This window comes from Orcinus orca, chromosome X, assembly GCF_937001465.1.
Source record: "Orcinus orca chromosome X, mOrcOrc1.1, whole genome shotgun sequence".
Taxonomy (NCBI): domain Eukaryota; kingdom Metazoa; phylum Chordata; class Mammalia; order Artiodactyla; family Delphinidae; genus Orcinus; species Orcinus orca.
Genome location: NC_064580.1, coordinates 77,190,422 through 77,216,557, shown reverse-complemented (window position 1 = coordinate 77,216,557; position 26,136 = coordinate 77,190,422). Strand labels below are relative to the sequence as shown.

Genomic DNA, 26,136 nt, shown 5'->3' with positions numbered 1-26,136 from the left:
GACCCATCAGGAAGCTCTGATACCATAAATTCCAAGTTAACTTGCCTATTTAGACAAAGAGCCCTCTTGTGACTAATCAAGTAATTGAGAGAGAACTGCTGCTTTTACTATAGCAGATGTTCCTTGTTGAAAACCCTCTCATCTATAGCAAAATGGTGGAGCTAGTACTAAAACTAAAAATACATTACAATTGTACAGCACTTCACACTTTACAGATTTCTTTCACAAACTTTAAGTCATCACCAATGCAGTCTTGTGGGAGGTGGAATTATTCTGATGAGAAAACAGGCTATGTGAATTGTTTGATCTCTTGTGCAGTAAATGGCTAAGTATGAACTCACACCTATGCCTTTAGGTCTACTTCATTTTGTTCAATACTTCAACTGCCTTTCATAAATGACATAATTTTTATGAAAGGGTTAAGAAAAAGATAAAACACTCTAAAGCTTATGGTTACCCATTACTGGTAGTGTATGTAAACTTTGAAACTGTGTAAATATTATGGAAGACCCCATCTCTCATTCTCTCATTCTTCTTTCTATCCACTCTCCAACGAAAGAAAAAAAAAAAAACAAGAGTGTGAGAGAGAGTGCCCTTGGTTTAGTATTCATTTTTAAAATCCACACTTACATTGTTGCAAAATGTATTCAATGAATATAGCATATTTGCTGAATGTTTCATCGATGCAGACTACTATTTATATAATTGTGATGGTTAATTTTATGTGAACTTGACTGAGCCATGGAATGTCCAGACTTTTGGCCAAACATCATTCTGAGTGTGTCTGTGAGGGTATTTCTGGATGAGGCCCACTCACATTAGAAAGGGCAATCTGTTTTACTCAGTCTATGATTCAAATGACTGTAACTGAATCCTTAGTTTAGCATTATTCTTAGAGATTAAAATTATTTGCATTTTTATATTATCAGTACAGTATTATAAAAGCATTATTTTAGCAAGATCTTGACATCTTTTGCTGCATTTATAATATATACTAAAATAACTAAAGAGGGATTAAAGGAGATAACAGCATTGCATTTTTTTGCACATCCTGCTTTAACACTCAGTTTCAGTCACATAATAGGAAAAGGAAGACAAGTTCATTTTGAGCAACAAAAATAACTCAAGCTGTTTATCAGAATGTGTTTTGTCTGCAAGAGTAAGATACCAGACAGGAAACTGTTAATAGTTAGTTCAAGAATTTAAGTAATTTAACAGGAAGTTTTCATGTTTGGCATTTGTGGTAGGATTAACCTTTGAACTGCTGTTCCTATAGATTATATAGCATCTATATTTAGGACATAGGAATATAAATAGCATAATTAAATGACATGTTAAAATGTCAATCTATTATAATATGATTTGCCATATAATGGTATTGTTTCAGAAATATGTTTAAAACTTCAAATTTTGAACAATGACCAAGGGTGGGAAGAAGAGAGGGGAAGTTTTACAAGAATTTTTAAGAGAATTCAAATATTATAAGTTTGAAAATTTTAAGGTCTGTATGAAACTCTAGAAATATTTTTTTAATTATATGCATCTCAATTCTAAAATGTACTGTTAATTTTATTGTTTTTAGTTGTGATTTTCTATTGTTCATTTTTATGTACTTGCCTTTATTTTTGAATCTTAAATAAAGGTAGCTATTTTCTTAGCTTGAAATTTTATCTTTTAATTTGGTTTCTCAGAAAGATCCATCTCTTGTGTTGTTCCCTGCTTCAGAGGTTAAAAAGTTCATTTTCTTCTTTGTATAAAGGAATTATTAGCGTGAATGGTAAGGATTTATTTAATATCCTCTGTCTACTTTTACTTGCCTCCCTACAATCTATATTTCATGTCACTCTCACTTGACTGAATAAAGATAGTCTTATCCCATGCAACTTTTAAAGAATTAACACATCAAATATGTTCAGTTAATTTATTATAATTACTAACAGAATTGAGAGGAATTTTAAGTTAATTAAAGAATTGAGTTGTTTTCACCGAAATAACATGTTTTCATTAAGAAATAAAAATTCTATTCAATAGAATTGTCTGATTTACTAATTTTGATAGTTCTTAAGTTCTTCCAGTTAATAGTGATCCAATAATATTACTTTTTTACTTATTGAATGATGCCTATTGGGTTAGCCAAAAAGTTCGTTCGGGTTTTTCCATAACATCGTATGAAAAACCCGAACAAACCTTTAGGCCAACCCGATAAATTTCATTAGAAATAATAATTTGTACAACTTTATGAAGTAAAGTTCTAATAGTACAAAAACATCAGGGAAATTATGTTTTCTTGTTACTGTGGATTCTACTTGAAATATGCATTTGTCCAGTTTAATTGTTGGCAATATTTTCATTTCTCCAAGCTCTGAGATTTAATTAAATCATTTTAGTTTGAAAAATGTGAAATTTGCTTGTGTACAGCTCAACCAGACAAATATTTGTATCTAATATCTATTTTGTGCAAGTCATTTGAAAATTATGTAAATTCATATTGCTTTTTAATTTTATCCCAACATTATAATCTTTACCTTGGAATGGTTCTACACACACAAACACACACACACAAACACATATCTGTAAACATATAATTAGTTTAGACACTGTGTTAATATATTATCACTATAAGTTAACATGAAGCAATTGATTTTACCATTGTGTATTTATGTGCCACACTCAGGAGCTCGGTACAGCCCTGGGCATCTCCAAACGATCGAATCCCTAAGCAGTTTGAAGGGTGGAGTTGTTTTATAAGAAAATTGGAGCAGACTTCAATGACTTGAGTCAGCTGCAGAAGACAAGCTGCAGCCAGCAAATTTTCAATAGTATCTTCTTTCAATTGCAGGACACCTAAATGGTTTGAAAAAGTAAAGAATTATTATATATTCCATAAAGTAAGACACAAATATGATAGATAGCTAAAATTTTCAATTTCTTTAATTAATAGGGCTGCTTTTTCTAGTGTACAGTAACTATTCAGGGAATACCTTTTGAGGTGAATATATGCAAGTGAGTATGTACAAACACTAATAAGATGGCTGAAGGGAGCCATACTAGATTATCAAAAACAACTGGAGCAAATGAACAGTGAGTACCACCATTGCAACAAAAAGCAATTTCTTGTTTCTTTATCATCTTAGACCTGCATTTAAATCTAATACTAAAAACTGTCTACATTATGACTCAAGAAGCATTATGTCATATTGTATGAGGATTGTACAATGGGCAATACAGGTACCTGTCATTTGTGTGGAAAAATGTCTGGGTAAATAACATTAAGCTTATATGTCCATATTTTTGCATCTGTATTTATTAGCTGATAAGGATGACTTTGCCCAAATATTACATCTGGAATTAATGCCCAGCACTGTCTTAAAAGAAAGAAAATGTTGCCAAGAGTCCTCAGCTAAAGAATTGTTTATATGATTATTTTCTTAGGTATAAAAAACAGATTCTGTTTAAAAATATCTGTAAAGATTTTTAAAAACCAAGATCAGAGCAATTTAAGCTGTTTCCTTTATATTGATATATCTGTATTATTTTTGAAGCAAGAATTATTGATGAATTAGTGCAAATGTTGTAAGTTATTTTGATAAGATATATTCCTATATTTCTGTTTTAGCCAAGCTATAGGGAAATTATAAAGAATGATATTTCATATGGATTATATAAACTATAAAGTATTATTTTATAATTTTGTTTTATAAAATACCTTAATATGAATTCTATCTGATTGCATAACCATAAAAATGAATAATAAAAACTGTAAGCTGCTATGTATTCGCTTCAACCTCTAAAATGTGTTGTAAAGGGATCCAGCCCATTGGCAAACTTTCTTGTGTTGTTTCTTATCCTGGATTTTGAAGGGAGAGCCCTGCCTATATTTTATGAAACTCAGAGAAATATGAACTATTCTCAGATTCATCTGCTGTAAACATTGAAACTTGCCCTGGTTATTAAGAATAACATTTATTTCTCAATGAATGAAACAATAAAACTCATAGAAGAAAACATAGCATAAAAGCTCCTTGGGTCTTGGCAATAAGTTCATGGGTAAGACACCAAAAGCACAGTGAACAAAAGCTAAAATAAACAAGTGGGACTACATCAAACTAAAGATCTTCTCCACAGCAAAGGAAGCAAAAAATAGAGATGGAAACCTACAGAATGAGAGAAAATATCTGCAAACCTTATACATGTTAAGGGTTTAATATCCAAAATGTATAAAGGACTCATACAACTCAATAGCACAAAAGCAAATAATCCAATTAAAAATGGGCAAAAAACGTGGATAGAATTTTTTTTTTCCAAAGAAGACATACAAATGATGAATAGGTATGTTAAATGGTGCTCAGCAGCACTACTCATCAGGGAAATGCATATAAAAACCACAATGAGATATCTCATACTTGTTAGGATGGCTATTATAAAAAAGAGAAGAGATAGTCAATGTTAGTGAGGCTTTGGAGAAAAGGGAACTTTTGTGCACTATTGGTGAAAATGTAAATTCGTTCAGCCATTAAGAAAAGCAGTATGAAGGCTCCTAAAAAATAAAAAAAATATAGAACTACGATGTGATCCAGCAATCCCACTCCAAAGGAAATGAAAACAAGATCTGAAAGAGATAGCTCCTCTCCCTTGTTTATTGCAGCATTATTCACATGATATGGAAACAATTTAAATGTTCTTTGACACATGAATGGATAAATAAAATGTGATATACACACACACAATGGAATACTATTCAACTATGAGAAAGATGGAAATCTTGCCATTTGTAACAACATGGGTGAACCTGGAGGGCATTATGCTAACTGAACTAAGGTAGACAGAGAAAGACAAATACTGTATGGGATCACTTGTATGTGGAATAGGGGCGGGAAAGGGAAGATGGAGAAATGTAGATCAAAGGGTGAAAACTTTCAGTTATAAGAAGTTCTCAGGATAAGAAGTACAGCATGGTGACTCTAGTTAATAATACGGTATTGGGTACTGCATACTTGAAAGTTGCTGAGAGTGTATCTTAAACAGTATCACCAAAAAAAAGAGTTATCTATATGAGATGATGTGTGAATTAATTACCTTGATCTTGGTAATCATTCATATATATATACATATATATATATATATCTGTGTGTGTATATATATACATATATATACACACACATATATGTGTATATACATGATATATATATATATATTCATCAAGTTGTATACTTTAAATATCTACAATTATATTTGTCAATTATTCCTTAATAAAGTTGGAATGAATGAATAAATAAATAAATATTTCTTGGCCCCCAAACTCATCCTGTTACCTTTGTTAGATAGTTTGATTAAATATGACTTTATTATTTCAAAAGAAGAGACTAAATCTATAGAGTTAGAATATCCCACTTCCACTCTCATTTTTACAAACAAGAATGTACCCACACCTCTCAAGAGAGAAAGAGAGACATGCTCTTGTAGCTTTGTGTTAAAATAGCTCTATTTTCTCATGGTCAAAAATTTTATAGTATATTATTTACCTCTTGCTCTTTTATATTACTGTATTTAAATACTGATTCTGCCACTTACTACTTTAGGAAATTTACTTAACTGGTTTATCCTTCAATTTTCTCACTTGCAGAGTCATAATAATAATAATGTGGGTTATATAATATAGAGTTACTGTGAGGATTGAATGAGTTAATACATGCCAAGCACTTACCGGTGTAAGCATACTGCACCAAGGAATCAAGTGCATTAGGATCGACTCCTTCCATCCTGACCTCTTCTTGTTTGGCTTCAAGCACATCATTAGTAAACATTGCAGCAAAATAATCAGACACTGCACTGAGAACCAACCTGGAATTAGGAATGTTTCATAGGAAATTAAATCAGTCCATAATCTCACTGAAAAACATGAAATATAGTCGGTAAGTTTTTAACACTGATGAGTACGTTTTCTGCATAAATCTTTCATAGTTCAGTAAAGTGTAGTGAAATTAGAAAGGTAAATTAAGTAAGTTGATTCTGTTTAGACAATTTGTGCTGTTTCTCTTCATCAATTTCTCTAAAGTTTGGCTCTTCTAAATATCACACAGGGAAACAGATCATATAGGCTAGTGCTTTTTCAATATAAAAACATAAAAATCTATTTTCCTCAATGCTCCAATTCGTAATCAATGGACTGATTCTTTCTCATTCATGCTAGCTATAGTCATTAAATGATCTGTCTGCTTAAGGATACTTACCGATGGGCTGGGATTCTGAGGTGTCCAGCAATGAGTAGCACATCACACAATTGTTTCTCTTTCAGGTAGTTCTCCATTTTATGAAGAGTTTGTTCCGCATGGTTTACAGCATGGAAGTGCTCCTCAGATCTACTAACATTCATTTCTTCAGGATGCTGTGTATCTAATCTAAAAGGGGGATGAGTGTGAGAATATATTTTTTTCTCCTAGTGGGTGTGCAAAAATCCAGTAGAAATTTAGGCTAAATTTATTTCTAAAAGAAATAAATAGAATTAAAGTAAACTTAAAATTTGCCCACCAATCCTAAATATTTCACTATTATTGCTCCCTAACCTCCATTAAAGTGAGGTGTCATGATTACTATTTATGTCTGGAATGTAACCATGGATGTGACTATGCATGGTTCAATGGCAGGGCTAGTGCTAATTGTTATATGCACAAACATAAACTTCAAGATACAAGCCTCTTTGATTTTTATTAGCATCACAATTATGCCATTTGGCATGAAATTGCAGGCATGATTCAAAATACTTTTCAAATTTGATTATATTCTGAAGCTTCTCCATGGAGTACTTATTACACATCAGAGATATTTCTTGAAGAATCTCAAGGCCGAGACTTCCACAACATTGTTTACAATATGTCATTCCCATCAAGAAAATAAACATATTTCCATCTTTTATTTTTTTTCAGCTTTACTGAGATGTAATTGACATACTACATTAAGTTTTAGATGTACAATGTGATTATTTGATATACATATATATTGTGAAAGGATTACCACAATAAGGTTAAAGTATCCATCATCTTACATAGTTACCATTTTGTGTGTGTGTGGTGAGAATATTTAAGATCTACCCTCTTAGCAATTTTCAAGTATACAATACAGTATTGTTAACTATAGTCACCATGATGTATATTAGATCCTCAGAACTCATTTATCTTCTAACTGGAAGTTTGTACCCTTTGACTGTTTAGGCAAAGATGATGACTGTTGAATCTGCAATAATGAAAGCTGTTTACATGTCTTTTCAACCTCATACAATGGTGGAATTTAAGTACTAACACAAGCACATAGAGGTTTACAGTGAGTAGAAGCTTAAAATTTTGATGGTAAGATGAACATACTTTTCTTGTTATGATTCTAGCTTCCAGGCATCATTTTCCAACACCAGTTAAGATTAATTTTAGGTCCCTCCCACAATTTAGGCTGTATTTCTTTGAAGACAATTGGCCCAGGGTGACATTACTCTCTTTTTGTCTGTGTAATTCAAATAAATGATTCACCTGCAAATCTTCTTAACCTTTAAAGATTATTTTGGACATTCTGTCACAATACTGTATGGACAATCAGGGTAATAGGATATGAATATCCTTAAAAATTGCTTATTTTTTTTTTAGAAAGGAACAATCCCTTGGCACCATAGAATGGAAGGAATTCAGGTTTCACTTATCCTAATCTTTCCTCTGTTCAAGAAATGGTTTGATTCACATTGAGTCAATCAAACATTCAATATCTAATTATCTTAGCTGTCCTTGTGTATACTCCAGCATGTATCAGAGATGGGCATATTCTAAAGGAGGAATATGCTTTGGGAAGTTCTTGCTGGGAAATATTTCTTTTTCATTTCCTATGTGGATGCCTGTGTGTGTGTGTGTGTGTGTGTGTGTGTGTGTGTGTGTGTGTGTGTGTGTGAAAGAGAGAGAGAGAGAGAGAGATTTCCCTGGCAAGGACTTCCACTACTATATTGAGTAGAAGTGGCACAAGTGGGCATGCTTGTCTTGTTCCTCATCTTATAGGAAAACCTTTCAGTAAACATTGATATGGTGATTTTTACAATGGCCTTTATTATGTTGTGGTAGCTTCCCTCTTTTTTCTAGTTTGTTGAATTTTTTTTTAATAATGAAAGGGTATTTAATTTTGTAAAATGCTTTCTCTGCATCAGTTGAGATGATTGTTTTTTCCTATGTTATGTTAATTATAGGGTATTGCATCGATTGATTTTCATATGTTGAAACAACCTCACATTGCAGGAATAAATCCCACTTTATCATGGCTTATAGTCCATTTAATGTGCTATTGAATTCTGTTTGCTAGTGTTCTGTTGAAGATTTTTGCATCTATATTCATAAGAAATATTGGTCTGCAGATTTCTTTTCTTGTAGTGTCTGTCTAGTTTTGGAATCAGGGTAATGGTGACCTCATGGAATGAGTTTGGAAGTGCTCCCACCTCTTCAATATTTTGAAAGAGTTTGAGGAGGATTGTTATTAATTCCCCTTCAAATATTTTGTAGAATTCACCAGTGAAGCCATGTTGGTTCAGGCCTCTTCTTTGTTGGGAGGTTTTTTGATTACTGACTCAATCACTTTTTACTAGTTACAAGTTGGTTCATATTTTCTTTTCCTTCATGATTCATTCTTGTGAGGTTGTGTGTTTCTAGGAATTTGTCCACTTCATTTAGTTATCCCAAAGCTGGCATACAGTTGCTCATAGTAATTACAATGTTTTTGTTTTTTCATTTCTGATTTTAGCTACTTGAGTCTTCTCTCTTTTCCTCCTCATGCAGCTTAAGGTTTGCCAATTTTGTTGATGCCTTCAAAGAACTAACTATTGGTTTCATTGGTTTTCTCTATTTTTTAATTCTTGATTTTGTTTATTTCTGTGTCAAATTTTTTTGTTTATTTCTGTGTCAATATTTCTTATTCCCTTCCTTCTGTTTCAATTTAGTTTTATTTTTTGCTATACAGTAGATTCTTATTATCTATTTTATGTACATTAGTGTGAATATGTCAATCCCAATCTCCCAATTTATCCCTTCCCCCGCCTTTCTCACTTGGTAACCATAAGTTTGTTTTCTACATCTGTGACTATTTCTGTTTTGTAGATAAGCTTATTTGTACCTTTTTTTTTTAGATTCCACATAGAAGTGATATCATATGATATTTGTCTTTCTATGTCTGACTTACTTCACTCAGTATGACAATCTCTAGGTCCATCCATGTTGCTGCAAATGGCATTATTTTGTTCTTTTTTATGGCTGAGTAATATTCCATTGTATATATGTACCACATCTTCTTTATCCATTCCTCTGTTGATGGACATTTAGGTTGCTTCTATGTCCTGGCTATTGTAAATAGTTCAGCAATGAACACTGGGGTGCATGTATATTTTCGAATTATGGTTTTCTCCAGATATATGTCCAGGAGTGGGATTGCTGGATCATATGGTAGCTCTAATTTTAGTTTTTTAAAGAACCTCCATACTGTTCTCCATAGTGGCTGAGGAATGAAGTTAGCTTTTTGATTTGACATCCTTTATCTTTTTTAATGTAAGCATGTATAGCTAAAAATTATCTGCTTAGCACTGCTTTTGCTGCTTATGATAAGTTTTGGTATTTTGATACATCTTTTCAACTTGAAGGACTCCCTTTAACATATCTTGTTGTGAAGGTCTAGTTGTAATAAACTTTCTCAATATTTGCTTATCTGCAAATATATTAATTTATCCCTCATTTTTGAAGGACTGTTTTTACAGATATAGAATTCTCATTTGATATTTTTTTTCTTTCAGTACTTTTTTCTTTTTTATTTTTTTGGTATGCGGGCCTCTCACTGTTGTGGCCTCTCCTGTTGCAGAGCACAGGCTCTGGATGTGCAGGCTCGGCAGCCATGGCTCACAGGCCCAGCCACTCCACGGCATGTGGGATCTTCCCAGACTGGGGCATGAACCCACGTCCCCTGCATCAGCAGGCGGACTCTCAACCACTGTGCCACCAGGGAAGCCCTCTTTCAGTACTTTAAATAGAGTCAGCCCTCCATACCCCTGGGTTCCACATGTTGAACCCATCCACAGATTTTTGTATCTGCGGTGGGTCCTGGAACGAATTCCCCATGGATACTGAAGGACAAATGTATATCATCCTACTGCCTTCTGTCTTGCAAGGTTTCTGATCAGAAAATTATTGATAATTTTATTGATGATTCCTTGTATGTGTTGAGTCATTTCTTTTCTGCTGCTTTCAAAACTGATCTATCTTTTACTTTCAACAGTTTCATTACAATGTGTCTGGGTCTCTTTGAGTTTATCCTATTTGAAGTTCATTTAGCTACCTGTATTTTAAATCTATGTCCCTCCTCAAATTTGGGGACTTCTTTACCATGATTTCTTCAAAGAAGGTGTCTGCTCTTTTTCTCTCTCTTCTCTTTCTGGGATTTCAGTTATGCATATATTGGTCTGTTTGATGATGGCTCTTAAGTCTCTAAGGCTCCATTCACTGTTTTACATTCTTTTTTCTTTGTGTTCTAGATTTGAAAATTTCATATAACTTGTCTTCAAATTCACAGGTTTTTTCCTGCTGGTTCAAGTCTGCTATTGAAACCCTCTAGTAAATTCTTCAATTTAGTATTGTATTTTTCATGTCCAGAATTTCTGTTTGCTTCTTTTTTGTAATTTCTCTCTTTCTTGATATTCTTATTTTGTTCATATGTTGCTTTCCTGATTTCTTTTAGTTCTTTTTCTGTGTTTTCCTTTAGCTCTTTGAGGATATCTAAGAAAGTTGTTTAAGTTATTTATCTAGAAATTTTAAAATCTGTTGTTCTTTAGGGTCAGTTTCCTGATATTTATTTTGTCCCTTTTGAATGAGCCATGTTTCCTTGTTTCCTTGTGATCTTTTGCTAAAATTGGGTATTTGGAAAAACAGTCACTTTTCCTAATCTTTGCATACTGGCTCTGTGTGGGGGAAGTATTTCACTAATCAGCCCAACATGAAAGTTGAGTTCTCAGGACTTTTCTGAGAATGCATCTCTGTGGACTTGCATGTGTGCTTTTTTATTCCAATCTCACATATACACACTTGCTTATACAGATCTTAATTTCTCTATGTCTCACCTCTGCTTCTTTGTCAGACCTTAGATATTCTTTTGTATACCTTTGCCTATAATTGCTTGCCCCCATGTATCCATGGGTCTGTAGTCCTGCAATTTTCATGTGCTATTATACCTGCCACTACTTTTTGTGGCTTCCAACTTGGCATCCAAACCATACTGCTATTCTCATCTGATCATTGAGTTAGGCAAAACTGAAATTAGTTTGTTGCATAGCCTACAGATAGACCAGAATGTGGCCAAAATTTCCACTCATTTCTTGTATCTTGAGGGGGAAATCAAGAAATAAGTTGCCTTCTTCCAATTATACTGTTCTACCCTGGTATAAGAGCAAGCATAAATGCCATGAAATTTCTGTTGATTTGAATGTGACCTTTTCTTGATCAGACATTTACTTGGCTGCTGTATATCCTTTATTTGCTTGCAGAGCTCCCATGAAGCTTTTTAAATCAATCTGTAGTTGCTTACTTGATATTTCCATAGAGGACAAGGATCTGGAACTTCTTTTTTTTTTTTTTTTTTTTTTAATTTTAAATTCTGTGTTTATTTAATGGAAACTCTCAAAGGCATTACAGTGTTTGATTGAGGATACAATATAGTTTTTACCAAGATGAGACAAAAAAGAGGATACAAAAGTATATTTACAGGGCTTCCCTCGTGGTGCAGTGGCTAGGAATCCACCTGCCAATGCCGGGGACACGGGTTCAAGCCCCGGTTCTTGAAGATCCCACATGCCACAGAGCAAACAAGCCCATGCACCACAACTACCAAGCCTGCACTCTAGAGCCCACAAGTCACAACTACTGAGCCCAAAAGCCACAACTACTGAGCCCACGTGCCACAACCACTGAAGCCCACACACCTACAGCCCATGCTCCACAACAAAACAAGCCACTGCAATGAGAAGCCCGCACACTGCAATGAAGAGTAGCCCCTGCTTGCCACAACTAGAGAAAGCCCACGTGCAGCAACAAAGACCCAATGCAGCCAAAAAAAAAAAAAAAAGTATATTTACACTGTGATTAAAGTTAAGTTAAATAACATAATTTCATAAATTAAAACCAGAACTGTAAAATACCAAGAGTGATAGAGTTATGCATATATTTTCTATAGTGTGATAATATTATTTTAACGATGAAAAATTCAGTAAATTTGCAAAATTAAAAAAAAATGGAATAAGAGAATACTGGGGGGAGAAAACCCAACATTACCTACATATTAGAAACATAAAGTGTGACTATTTTTACAAGCAGAGTGCTATTGGAAATTAAACCTATAATAGAGTCCTTAATTTCTGAAATGAGGTCCATTTCAAGTGTTAGGTGAACTATAAAAGTATTTTAGTGTTTCAGTCCACAGATTTTTTAAAAAAATATATCATTATCCTCTTTCAGTCCTACCAGGGATGAATATTAAAGGGTGCGAACCATTCATGCATGAAGGTGTGGGCCCTCTGTAAATATTAATGATTAACTGACTGACCATATGACACATTTACCTTTTTTTCTAAAACATCCATCTACACCTGTTTTCTTATAACCTTGGTTACAGCCTGAACCAATTAATGTACCTGTGTGAGATTATCATTTGCTCAATGAAGAAATTTTATTCAATCATGTATGTTTAATATTTCATCTTTTCTCACAGACTCTCCTACCTTGGAATCATAAAAGGCTCTTCATTAACATCTGCAATTTAGTCTGATTAGTATTTCACAGAATCACCTGGCATTTTGTTAACTATGACTTATTAGGCTAATATCATTCTCTAATAACAGGTTTGCCATAAAAATAAAACCCTGGTGAAATACTCTGAATTTTAAGTAAATTTGTTGAACATGGTAACGCAATTTATGATTATCACACACAAAAGTAAATAGGATGGAGAAAAAAATATGAGGCAAGGTTGTAGAGTAATAGATATTTTAAAACTCCATCAACCTATGTCATGTTTCAATAATATAATTAACAATAACTAACCCTTTAAGGTAGGAATTATTATCCTCATTTAAAAATGAAGAAACTTCTGCTAATTAACGTCAAGCAACCCAGGTATCTCCAGCTTCGATGTCCATGCTCTTTTTTTTTTTTTTTTTTTTTTATTTTTTAAAAAGAATATTCATTTATTTTTAATGACTTATTAGAACAAATACCTATAGATATCATTATATATATGATATATAAATTAATTATACAATATATCATGTATTAATTATTAAAACATACTCTGGTAAATATTATATATTCAATATGAAACAGGAGGAAAGGGGGCAGGGCACAACCTTTAAAAGAATTACATAGCCCGAGGACACAACATAAACTGATTAGAACAAAATAGGTCCAAGATGGTGGACGAGTCTACTTCCACTAGACCTTGAGCCTCAGTATACACTCATTGTAACACATCAGCAAGCTAAGCGACACACCCACAGGTGCCACGACAGTTCCAAGGATGACCATAAAGGTCAAAAAGTGGGCGGTGGCTCAATTCCTAGAAATCCCCACCCCTTCCCCAAAATAGCTGGAATACTCCTCCCACTCATCAGCGTATGAAATTACTCACCCCTATAAAACTAACAACCCCATACCCTGGTGCTGCCCTCGCCTTCTTTTTTTTTTTTTTTTATTTTTTTTTTATAGGTATACCTGGATTTAATTCTCACTTCTACCGCTTGGTAGCTGGATAGCCTTAGGCAAGTTTCATACCTCCCTGAAATTCACTTAATTCAGTCTGTAAAATGGCATAATAACTTATTATAGCATCCTTTTAGGAATTTTAAATCAGTTCTTGAAATAAAAGTACACAATATATAGACAAGTATGGATTCCTCAATAGATGTTTGACCTTTCATTTCTCCAGTATCCCACCCGCATCAAATAAAGAAAAATACTTTTTAAAATTTACGAATATTTCATTGTTGTAAAGTTAAAGCCATAAAAATAATCAAATGGCCTACTATCATACCGTTAGAAGAAAAAAAAAAAAGGTGTTCATGAGAGTTCCATATTAGAATACAAGTTTTCCTTAGGCACCTGTTTATGTATGCTATTCTGCTCTTTACAATAAATAATTAAATTTAAAAGACTTAATTCCTCACTTTTAAGACCTTATTAGTTTACAAATTACATATTGACCTATGCTAAATTTTATACTGACCCATGCTAATGAATTCAGTACAGAAAACAAAAAACACTGCACTCAAGCAAACTACATATATATATATATATATATATATATATATATATATATAACTTATATGAGAATTGCTACTCCAGCTTTCTTTTGGTTTCCATTTGCATGAAATACCTTTTTCCATCCCCTTACTTTCAGTCTGTATGTGTCTCTAGGTCTGAAGTGGGTCTCTTGTAGACAGCAAATATATGGGTCTTGTTTTTGTATCCATTCAGCCAATCTGTGTCTTTTGGTGGGAGCATTTAGTCCATTTACATTTAAGGTAATTATCGATGTGTGTGTTCCCATTCCCATTTTCTTAATTGTTTGGGGTTTGTTATTGTAGGTCTTTTCCTTCTTTTGTGTTTCTTGCCTAGAGAAGTTCCTTTAGCAGTTGTTGTAGAGCTGGTTTGGTGGTGCTGAACTCTCTCAGCTTTTGCTTGTCTGTAAAGGTTTTAATTTCTCCATCAAATCTGAATGAGATCCTTGCTGGGTAGAGTAATCTTGGTTGCAGGTTTTTCTCCTTCAACACTTTCAATATGTCCTGCCACTCCCTTCTGGCTTGCAGAGTTTCTGCTGAAAGATCAGCTGTTAACCTTATGGGGATTCCTTTGTGTGTTATTTGTTGTTTTTCCCTTGCTGCTTTTAATATGTTTTCTTTGTATTTAATTTTTGACAGTTTGATTAATATGTGTCTTGGCGTATTTCTCCTTGGATTTATCCTGTATGGGACTCTCTGTGCTTCCTGGACTTGATTAACTATTTCCTTTCCCATATTAGGGAAGTTTTCAACTATAATCTCTTCAAATATTTTCTCAGTCCCTTTCTTTTTCTCTTCTTCTTCTGGAACCCCTATAATTCGAATGTTGGTACGTTTAATGTTGTCCCAGAGGTCTCTGAGACTGTCCTCAGTTCTTTTCATTCTTTTTTCTTTATTCTGCTCTGCAGTAGTTATTTCCACTATTTTATCTTCCAGGTCACTTATCCGTTCTTCTGCCTCAGTTATTCTGCTATTGATCCCATCTAGAGTACTTTTAATTTCATTTATTGTGTTGTTCATCGTTGCTTGTTTCATCTTTAGTTCTTCTAGGTCCTTGTTAACTGATTCTTGCATTTTGTCCATTCTATTGTCCATTCTGTCTCCAAGATTTCGGATCAACTTTACTATCATTATTCTGAATTCTTTTTCAGGTAGACTGCCTATTTCCTCTTCATTTGTTAGGTCTGATGGGTTTTTATCTTGCTCCTTCATCTGCGGTGTGTTTTTCTGTCTTTTCATTTTGAGTAAGAAAATGGTGTCTTGTGTAGGTCTCTTGTGGATCAGTGTCCTGAAGTTGGCTCTCCCACCTCAGAGGCACAGCACTGACTCCTGGCTGCAGCACCAAGCGCCTTTCATCCACAGGGCTCCTTAATTTGGGCTCCTTGTCTATTCAGGTATTCCACAGATGCCTGGAACTTCTTAATCCACCATTGTGCTGAAATCACAGAAGTTACTGCAGTCTGATTTTAGTTAATTTTAAGGAGAATACTTGAGTTTCTTATGTTTTTCTGAGTAGTAGTGAAACAGATATCAGAACAATAAGCCTTTAATATTGCTTTTGCTGCAAAACTCTTTTGTAAAAAAAATTACTTTGAGAAAAAATGGAGGGAATTATCTTAAAAAATTGGTGTCATTAATTTTGGAGGTCACTTTGGAAGGCAATTTGGAAATATACTTAAAAAATTAAAATATAGATACTTTGTAAAGATATTCTTGGCAAGCCTCTGAGTTTGAAGTTGAAAATCTGAATGCAGTTATTTTAGAGAATGTGCCTTTTAACTTAGTTCAAATGTTGTAAAGACACAGAACCACATGCTGCTAACATAGAGAGCATAACTTCTTATTTAGACATTTCTCAAATAGCTTCATATTTTTTTCTGTTGTAAATTCCAGTTTTCAAGTGAGTCATGGAGGTTAAATGGAAACTTAGCCTTCTTCTAATGTTGTTAACTTAGTTCCCAAAACTCATTATAGAAAAGAGCATTTTCTTACTGAGGGAATGTAAAACTACACAGAAAATTAATTTCTATTTTTTTGTATATGGTGATGCTGGACCATATGAAAGATTGCTCTCTTCAATCCAAGGGACAAGCTTATGGCTTAAATAAAATTTTTGTAGTGACTCTCCTTTGGAGAGCTGTTAAAGCTTCATCCATGTGCTTTTCCTGGCAAATAGAAGGCACTCAGTAAATGTCTGATTAAGGTATTAATTTATGCACATTTTTAATGCTGTTGTAGCTTGAACTTTATTACATTTGGAGTCCTGGAAGTGTATGAATTAAATCTCAGAAGCAAATCACAAACTTAGAGCTTCTTCTTGCTAAGATAGCTATTCAGATAATATAAACTTGCAATCATGCAGATAATATAATGATCTGAGTGGCATAAATTAAGCCAACATTCTAAACCTATAGTAGGTATAAATTTTTCTCTGAAGAAATGATGTATTCTTTTGTGTGAAATAAATATTTTAATATATCATATGGGATTATATATTAAGATATCATCTGTTGTAAATGACTGAAATTGTTATTTGAAAGGAAATATTATATATGGATAATACAAAGCAAATGCCTGCAATGTTTCCATTAAAACCAAAACATTTTGCCATTTATGAAGGCTTATCAGTTATTAATGTTGGGGATAATATATTTTAAAATTTTGTTAATTATGATAAATGATGATGGCATCAAAGTTGAAATCACTTTCATCTAGGACTCTAAAATTTATTTGCTCTTCGAATTTTAGCCTCCAGAATTGTTAGAAAGTACGTTTATATTGTTTAAGTAATCAAGTCTGTGCTATTTCATTATGGCAGTCCTAGAAAACTAATGTAAGCTATATATAAAATTAAATATGATAAGGTCAGGTAATTTTTTCCATTAGTTTTATAAACATTTACTGAAAGCAACTATATGTATTTAACAATAATAAATGACAAAATCTCGAGATGTCAAAAACATTAAATATTGCATTAATTGCATTTTTAAAATTAATAAAATTTGAGAGGAGACAGTGTGGTGTAGTTATTAAGAACTTAGGCTTTTTACTCAAATGCTTAATTTCCATTCTGACACTTAATTAAGTGACTTTAAAAAATTTGCTTATCTTCCCTAATACTTAAATCCTCTCATCAGTAAACTTGTGCCAATTCCAAAGAGGTTTTTCTGAACACAACAGGAAATACTCATTAAATATTAGCTATCCTAGTCACTAAAAACACCAGCACAAACACCACTGTCATCATTGTAATCTCATCATCATAATCACCATTTTGGGTTGCCACAATCAGTGAAAGTGGCAGAAAAAAATACAGGGTAGCCTTAGAAGTATACAAAAAGAATACAGGTGAGCTTAGCTTTGAAGGATGGACATGGCCTGGATGAGCAGAAAAGAGTGAAAAAGGTATTTGAAGAATGGAGAACAAGATGAACAAAAGTTTGTAATTGTTGTAACTGCTGTTATTTTTCCCCAGCTAGATTTCTCATAACATGTTAGATGGAATGTAGAAGTAGCAAAGTAAAATTTAGACTAGGAACAGAGATTAAACACCAGGAAAATCATAGATCTTTTATGAAACCTGGTGTGGGCAGTGAAAACTGAGAAAAGGGAAATCTGCAGTCAGGAACTGAGTCAATAGGAAGGAGTTGCTCCGAATGAGTTAGTCTGAAGGGCAGTCCTAGATTACACCTGATAGTGACTTGACAAAGAAGCAAAGAGAGTAAAAGTATTTAGCATTTGGTTGCAGTGAGACTCCATTTGAAGGTCTTCCCTGAGTGAAATAATGGCAATTCTGAGCCAGATGCCTGGCAGCAGAAAAGTACACAGCATGTTCAGCATCTGCATTTGACTATCTTCATTGGGGTATACAGATTACATGTGGAACAAAAGTGAAAGCAATAAGTAGCATTCACAGATTTAATGAACTACAGCAAGGACAAGAAAGAATAATATAGAATTGTGATTTAAACAGCAGCAGGGTCAAGAGAAGTTGGTGGTCTTTTTACTTCTTTGCTGTGTGTTATTTGGGGGAAAGTTATTTAACTGAAGGGAACCTAATGGTTTTTTTTTTTTAATATTTTTTTTGGTTACACCATGCTGGACAAAAAGTACCTGAAAAGAGGTTGACAAACCAGAATGATGAGACATTCACACAATCTATGCATACATGATAGTCCCTTAGATGTGAAGATTGATGTGTGAAGTTTGTTTGAGGCTGGTGAAAGACTTTTATGTAGCAATTGCTAATGCTTTGGGGTTTCCAATGGGAACAGTGGGTGAGGCAAGGGAAAGTAGTCTCCCAACCAGTTCTTAATATGGTATTAAAATGTTTGCTTATTTATTGTTTTAATATGGTTTTCTAAAGACTGTTGATAGTATTTTGTTACAATGTTACTGTAACAGAGAAGAAAAAACCTGAAATATATATAATAGCCCATTCTCAAGGCTCCGCCTTCCAGGCTTGACCTTTAAATCTATAACACATTTCATTCATATAGAGGTAAAAAGTTGTGGAACAGAGAATAACATTTGTCTTATTGGAGGTTTACAGGAACATTGTGACCTGACCTACACGGGGGACAGCTGCAAGAACAAAGGATTCTGACAACAAGAAGTTTGCAACAACCAGCCACCTCCGCCCCACCCCTTTTCGTATTAATAAGGAAGTCTGAGTTCTAACTTGGGGAAGATGGTTCTTTGGGACACTAGTCCACCATCTTTTCAGTCTGCTGGCTTTCTGAATAAAGTCGATATTCCTTGCCCCAAAACTTCGTCTCTCGATTTACTGGCCTGCTGTGAGGGAGCAATATGAGCTTGGACTTAGTAACATTACTATTCTTCATTTGTTTTATAAGATTCATGAAATTTGTGAGTGACTTATGTTAAATACAGAGGTCAGATTTCTGCATCAATGATAGAATTCTTTTAATAAGGCATATTTTTTAAAATATAAAAATATTTTATCATGAATGATCCTATCTTGGAAAATATATTAATTTTCTTATAGGAATTACATTTGTAGTTCTACCTAAGTTTTTTATATTGTAAATGAATATATTTCTATTCAAAATAACAATTTCAATCTACTAATGGAAAATGAACGATTATAGAATGCTGAATAATAAGTTATGAAATCTGGTATAATCATTTGCAAGTAAAGCAGCCAAGTCACTCACTAAGTATTGGTACATGTTGACTCAAGATTCCTTTTGGATAAGTTATTGTAATTAAGTCACATTTTCCATAATATATTGAATCTGTGATGTCTATCAAGTGTTTCCTTTAACATAAGCAAAAAGCTGTTAGAGTTGATAATAAAACATATCACAGTGTTTTTAATGTGAAGAGCTATACTTGTTTCCAATATGTTTATGTCTTCCAGGAGTGCATGTAGTTTTTTCCTTTTGGGAATCATCATGGAAGGCTATTTGTTATATATAAAAAAACTCATTAACACCCTCATTTTCCAAGCTTTCTTGGTAAGACCTTAATGTTGTTTTACAAAAATTGTCTGAATTTATGTCTGTGCAGATACACACATCACAGTTCTACTCACCTTAGTGAAAATGTGCTACCTAGTGTAAGTCAATTTCAAGATCAAGTCCTAGACCTAGATTAAAAAGAAAAATGTATATTCTCATCTATACACCAAACAAAAATTAGATAGAGACTGTAATATAGATAAATATGTGGAATATAAAACCAAGGCTTTGCATATCATCATATAAAGACAAAATAATATATTTTAAAAGGTATTCTCAGGAGAATGCTGTAAACTGAAGTGTTACTACTTAGAGTGCCCTATACTCCAAATGCTATTTGATTTTGCTGTTGTCTTTCTTAGTTTTGAAATAAAATTTAATGAAAGAGAGAAATAATCCAAAGGACAAAGTAAATAAAACTAATGGTAGTGAATTTTAATGATAATCTTTATAGAAAAATGTTAGCTCTTAAATAATTGTTTTACTTGTTGTACTTGTGACCTTCCTCTCTTCATTCTAAAATACAGTTAAAGAATTTCTATCTATTTTACATATCTAAGTGAACTATAATTAAATTAGTAATAGGGAGAGACTGACGATCATGCTAATATATTTACTGTGGGTAATGTTCAAATGTCTTCCAAATATTCATTCTTCAAGCAGAGTAAAATAAATATTAACATGATAACCAAGTGAAAATATTTATTTATAAAAATAACTTTAGCTCTTTTAGATCCAAAAGAGCTTTTGTGAAAATAACAACAAAACTTCTTCATGAGGCTGAAGTGGGAGCTGACAAAACTGACACTTGCCTTATGGATACCTGTTATGACCTATTTCCCTTCAGAGTTGCTATATAGTAGGAGACACAATTTGAACAACAATATAACTAAATTATTTTTTAAATGAGCTATGTAATTTATAATTTTAACTATGGAGAAAATTCCCACATAAATATAAAACAGTCTTTTATGTTGGTCTTCACTATCAGAAAAGGAAGACTTACATATCCTCACACATTAACAGTATAATAATAATCATAATCATAATTACAGACTAATGAGTGTCAGTTATGAGTCAGGCAATATGCTATATATTTTCTTATATATTAAGTCTTTTAATATTCACTGTCTGTAAGTTAAAAATTTATCTCTATTTTTCAGATATGGAAACTCAGGCTCAGAAAGATTTAAAAATTGCCTAATATTATGTAAGCTAGTAAATGAAGAGTTAGGTTTCAAGCCAAACCAAGATCTGTCTGATCCTAAGGCTGATTTATTTCTAGTACTCCACAATACCATTTAACTACTTACATTACATTGCACATTTAACTTACAGAAGGTTGGAATCTTTGTATTGTATTCTAAATAGTTGGTACAGATAAAGTACACATTTATTCTAAAGAAAATCTCAGAAAAGATACATTTGTTGACAGCAGTTTTATAATTTATGAACTAAAAATTCAGAAATTATAATAACTTCTGAAAGCTTCTTAAATCATTTATGATACTGATAAAATGTAAGCATTACAAGTTAGTGACCTGGAAATCACATTTTTAACTCAAGATATTTTAAGGTAGGAAGATAAGGGATCTGGGGATTGCTTGACTTAGAAGTCATTTGAGAACTGTGTTAATTACCTGGGCTGACCTACTAACTTCAGCATTTTAGAGTCTTTACTTTTAGAACTTGTTTCAGAAAGACAGGGCTCTTGAAGCTGTGTCATTTATTGTCCTCTAAAAAAAATCTTATCTATGGATATTTTAAAAGATAAAAACTATGTTCTTCACTACCAGATTTTAGAGGAGACACATGAAAAAGGGAATGATATTTCTCTTTGAAAAAATATTTCCAGGTTGAAAATGAAGTGTTTTGCTTTTGATTTATATTTTTTAGATTCTTGTGCCAAATATTTGATTTGTAACATAGTTGGAAAACAGGAAATACAAGAATAAAAAAAGCAGAATAATGAGTTGCATCTTAATCTAATAGAGTTGGATGGCTTTATTGCAATTTGCATATATGTTTTATCTGAATACTTAGGCCACACACAGTGTTCTTGCTTCTTTTTTCAGAGTGATGTTATTCCCAAACCCAAAGTAGAACTACTGATGACATAGTGACAGAAGTAGAAATGATGAACTGAAATAATCCCTCCCTCTCAGTGATTTAAGAATACTCTATTGAAAGCAGTACAGTACAATCCTCTAAACCTATGTTTGGCATTCTCTGAGAATCACATCACTGTTTTGTTTGCTACTTATATTTTTCTTATTTCTAAACCATTCATAGGATCAAATGAATCTGATCATATGTTTACATCAGATGTTTAAAGTATTCAGGGCCTGTGATTGTATTAATAGAAAAAGAACACAGTGGTATTTTTCAGAGTGTTGTTGTAAAGGCAGAATTAAAATATAAATGTAATTCACACATGGTACATAAGTTCTTGAAAAAAACATTATAATAGGTTGTTCAGTTCTCAAAGCTTGATTAAATTTGAATGTAAAAAGCAAAATATATTTTTTAGACTGAGTTTAATGTTTCTGGGAAACATTTTTATTTTGTTTTGTCTTTCATAGTACTTGTGAATTTGGCATCTAGATGTCTAGGTAAGGAAATTTGTCAGGATCTAGTCAGTCATTAGGAACTACTGGAGAACAAATGAAATGCAAGTCTCAGAAAGCAAAAAGCCAGCAATACAGGCAGACAGATGAGGATGAAGTGGGCTGAGAATTATGGAAAGACAAGACACAGGATTAAAAGTATGAACTATATTCAGGAGGAGCCAATGGAAAAGAAAAAAGTCACAATAAAAACATTATATACCATATCATATTATAAATTATCTTAATTGCAATAATCATTAGAGCAAAGGAAACCACCTAAAAACATAATAATGAAATATGGCTGTCTTATTCAAAATATGGGAGTCTTATTTCCCATGATTTAGCCATAACAAAGTTATTATTTCTGGTTGCCACACAGGTTATAAAATATTCTACTCTACATATACATTTTTTGGAGGTTTTAGTTTTCCATATTTACTATGCATAAAATATCTCAAGGCCCCTTAGTGGTCACCAGGGAAGTATAGAATGAGCTAGCATTTTACTAGTCTTTGGATGGAAAAAAAATATCAAAATTAAAGTATCAGAATCTATTATGTTAAGATCGTATATATATATTTTAAAATTATTGCAGTATAGTTTCTTTATAATGTTGTCTTAGTTTCAGGTGTACAGCAAAGTGAATCATTATACATATATATATATCAATTCTTTTTTAGATTGTTTTCCCATATAGGCCATTGCAGAGTACTGAGTTCCATGTGCTATACAGTAGGTCTTTATTAGTAATCTATTTTATATATAGTAGTGTGTATATGTCAATCTCAATCTCCCAATTAGTATCTCCCCCCTTACCCCATGGTAACCATAAGTTTGTTTTTTACATCTGTAGGGATCATACATGTTTTAGTATTTCCATAAGAGTGGGAATTTAAATTTTGTCATCCCTCATTTGATTGGGTTAAAAACTAAGCTCAAAGTTTGGTTAATCCTCAAAATGACATCTAATTTTTCTAATATGATTAGTGGTTTTATGCACTTCTGTCTTTCCCCTAGATCAGTAAATTATCCCCTTTCTAATTATTTGTGGAAATTAAATTACCTGAATTTTAATGAAGTAGAAAGTAAACTCTTCTATTCTTTCCATTAAATTGCAGGATTGCTTTACATAATTAAACTATTAATGATTAATTCATGAACATATCACCATTTGTTTTTACTAAATGGAATTCTAAAGTATCAATATATTCTATATTCACATTAACTATTATAATGGTCCTTTAGAACTTCTTAATTTGGACTTCACTAATTCAAAATTTGTAATAATTCAAACAAATGGTAAGACGTAGTGGTGAAGCCTGGAGCAAATCCTCACTCATCATGGAGTTGAGGAGGCAAAGGCATTTTCCCAAGATTTTTCTGGGCACCTCAGGGTCTTGGTGCTCTGGCCTGGTGTCAGGCCTGAGCCACTGAGGCTGGAAAGCCAAGTCCAGGACATTTGGCCACCAGAGACCTCCTGGTCCCAAGTAATATCAAATGGCATAGGCTCTCCCAGAGATTTCTGTCTCAATGCTAACACCCGGCCCTACCCAATGGCCAGCAAGCTCCAGTGCTGGAGGCCCCAACTTAAACAACTAGCAAGAAAGGATCACAACCACACCCATTAGCAGAGAGGCTGCCTAAAATCATAATAAGTTCAGAGACACCCCAAAATACACCACCAGAAGCAGCCCTGCCCACCAGAAAGACAAGATCCAGTCCCACCCACCAGAACACAGGCACCAGTCCCCTCTACCAGGAAGGCTACACAAGCCACTGAACAATCCTTACCCACTGGTGGCAGACACCAAAAAGAATGGGAACTATGAACCTGCAGCATGCGAAAATGAGACCCCAAACACAGTAAGTTAAGCAAAATAAAAATAAAGAAAAATATGCAGCAGATGAAGGATCAAGGTAAAAACCCACCAGACCAAACAAATGAAGAGGAAATAAGCAGTCTACCTGAAAAAGAATTCAGAGTAATGATAAGAAAGATGACCTAAATCTTGTAAATAGAATGCAGAAAATACAAGAAACATTTAACAAGGACATCGAAGAACTAAAGAGCAAACAAACAATGATGAACAACACAATAAATGAAATTAAAAATTCTCTAGAGGGAATCAATAGCAGAATAACTGAGACAGAAGACCGGAAAACTGAGCTGGAATATAAAAGAGTGGAAATAATTATCACAGAACAGAATAAGGAATAAAGAATGAAAAGCATTGAGGACAGTCTCAGAGACGTCTGGGAAAATATTAAACACACCAACATTCAAATTATAGGGGTCCCAGAAGAAGAAGAGTAAAAGAAATGGTCTGAGAAAATATTAGAAGGTATTAGAGTTGAAAACTTTCCTAACATGGGAAAGGAAATAGTCAATCAAGTCCAGGAAGGGCAGAGAGTTCCATACAGGATAAATCCAAGGAGAAACACGCCAAGAAACATATTAATCAAACCACCAAAAATGAAATACAAAGAAAAAATATTAAAAGCAGCAAGGGAAAAGAAACAAATAACATACAAGGGATTCCCCATAAGGTTAACAGCTGATCTTTCAGCAGAAACTCTGCAAGCCAGAAAGGAGTGACACAACATATTTAAAGTGATGAAAGGCGAAAACCTATAACCAAGATTACTATACCCAGCAAGGATCTCATTCAGATTTGACACAAAGTTAAAACCTTTACAGACAAGCAAAAGCTAAGAGAATTCAGCACCACCAAACCAGTTTTACAAAAAATGCTAAAGTAACTTCTGTAGGCAGGAAACACAAAAGAAGGAAAAGACCTACAAAAACAAACCCAAAACAATTAAGAAAATGGTAATAGGAACATACATATCAATAATTACCTTTAATGTAAATGGATTAAATACTCCAACCAAAAGACAGACTGGTTGAATGGATGCAAAAACAAGACTTGTATATATGCTGTTCTCAAGAGACCCACTTCAGACCTAGGGACACATACAGACTGAAAGTGAGGGCATGGAAAAAGATATTCCATGCAAATGCAAAGCAAAAGAAAGCTGGAGTAGCCATTCTCATATCAGACAAAATAGACTTCAAAAATAAAGAGTATTACAAGAGACAAAGAAGGACATTACATAATGAACAAGGGATCAATCCAAGAAGAAGACACAACAATTGTAAATATTTATGCACCCAACATAGGAGCATCTCAATACATAAGGCAAATGCTAACAGCCATAAAAGGGCAAATCAACAGTAACACAATTATAGTGCAGGACTTTTTTTAACACCCCATTTTCACCAATGGAGAGATCATCCAAAATGAAAATAAATAAGGAAACAGAAGCTTTAAATGACACATTAAGCAAGATGGACTTAATTGATATTTATAGGACATTCCATCCAAAAACAACAGAATACACGTTCTTCCCAAGTTCTCATGGAACATTCTCCTGGATAGATCATATCTTGGGTCACAAATCAAGCCTTGGTAAATTTAAGAAAATTGAAACCATATCAAGTATCTTTTCCGACCACAAAACTATGAGACTAGATATCAATTACAGGAAAAAAAATTTGTAAAAAACACAAATACATGGAGGCTAAACAATACACTACTAAATAACCAAGAGATCACTGAAGAACTCAAAGAGGAAATTAAAAATACCTAGAAACAAATGACAATGAAAACATGATGGCCCAAAACCTATGGGGTTCAGCAAAAGCAGTTCTAAAAGG

The 26,136-nt window shown here is 33.3% G+C and overlaps 1 protein-coding gene across 6 annotated transcripts in view; it reads right to left on the bottom strand.

The window, feature by feature from the left end:
* Nucleotides 1–26,136, bottom strand: part of KLHL4 (kelch like family member 4) — a 119,296-nt gene that overhangs the window by 48,388 nt on the left and 44,772 nt on the right. For all 6 annotated transcript variants that reach the window (XR_007474918.1, XM_049705097.1, XM_004283102.3 and 3 more), the window contains exons 2-4: nt 6,231–6,398; nt 5,705–5,841; nt 2,648–2,844 (exon numbers count right to left, since the gene is read on the bottom strand). Coding sequence is in view for 5 of the 6 variants with exons in the window: in XM_049705097.1 (XP_049561054.1) it covers nt 2,648–2,844; nt 5,705–5,841; nt 6,231–6,398 (502 nt within the window). In the remaining variant the exon portion in view is untranslated. The remainder of the gene's footprint in view (nt 1–2,647; nt 2,845–5,704; nt 5,842–6,230; nt 6,399–26,136) is intronic.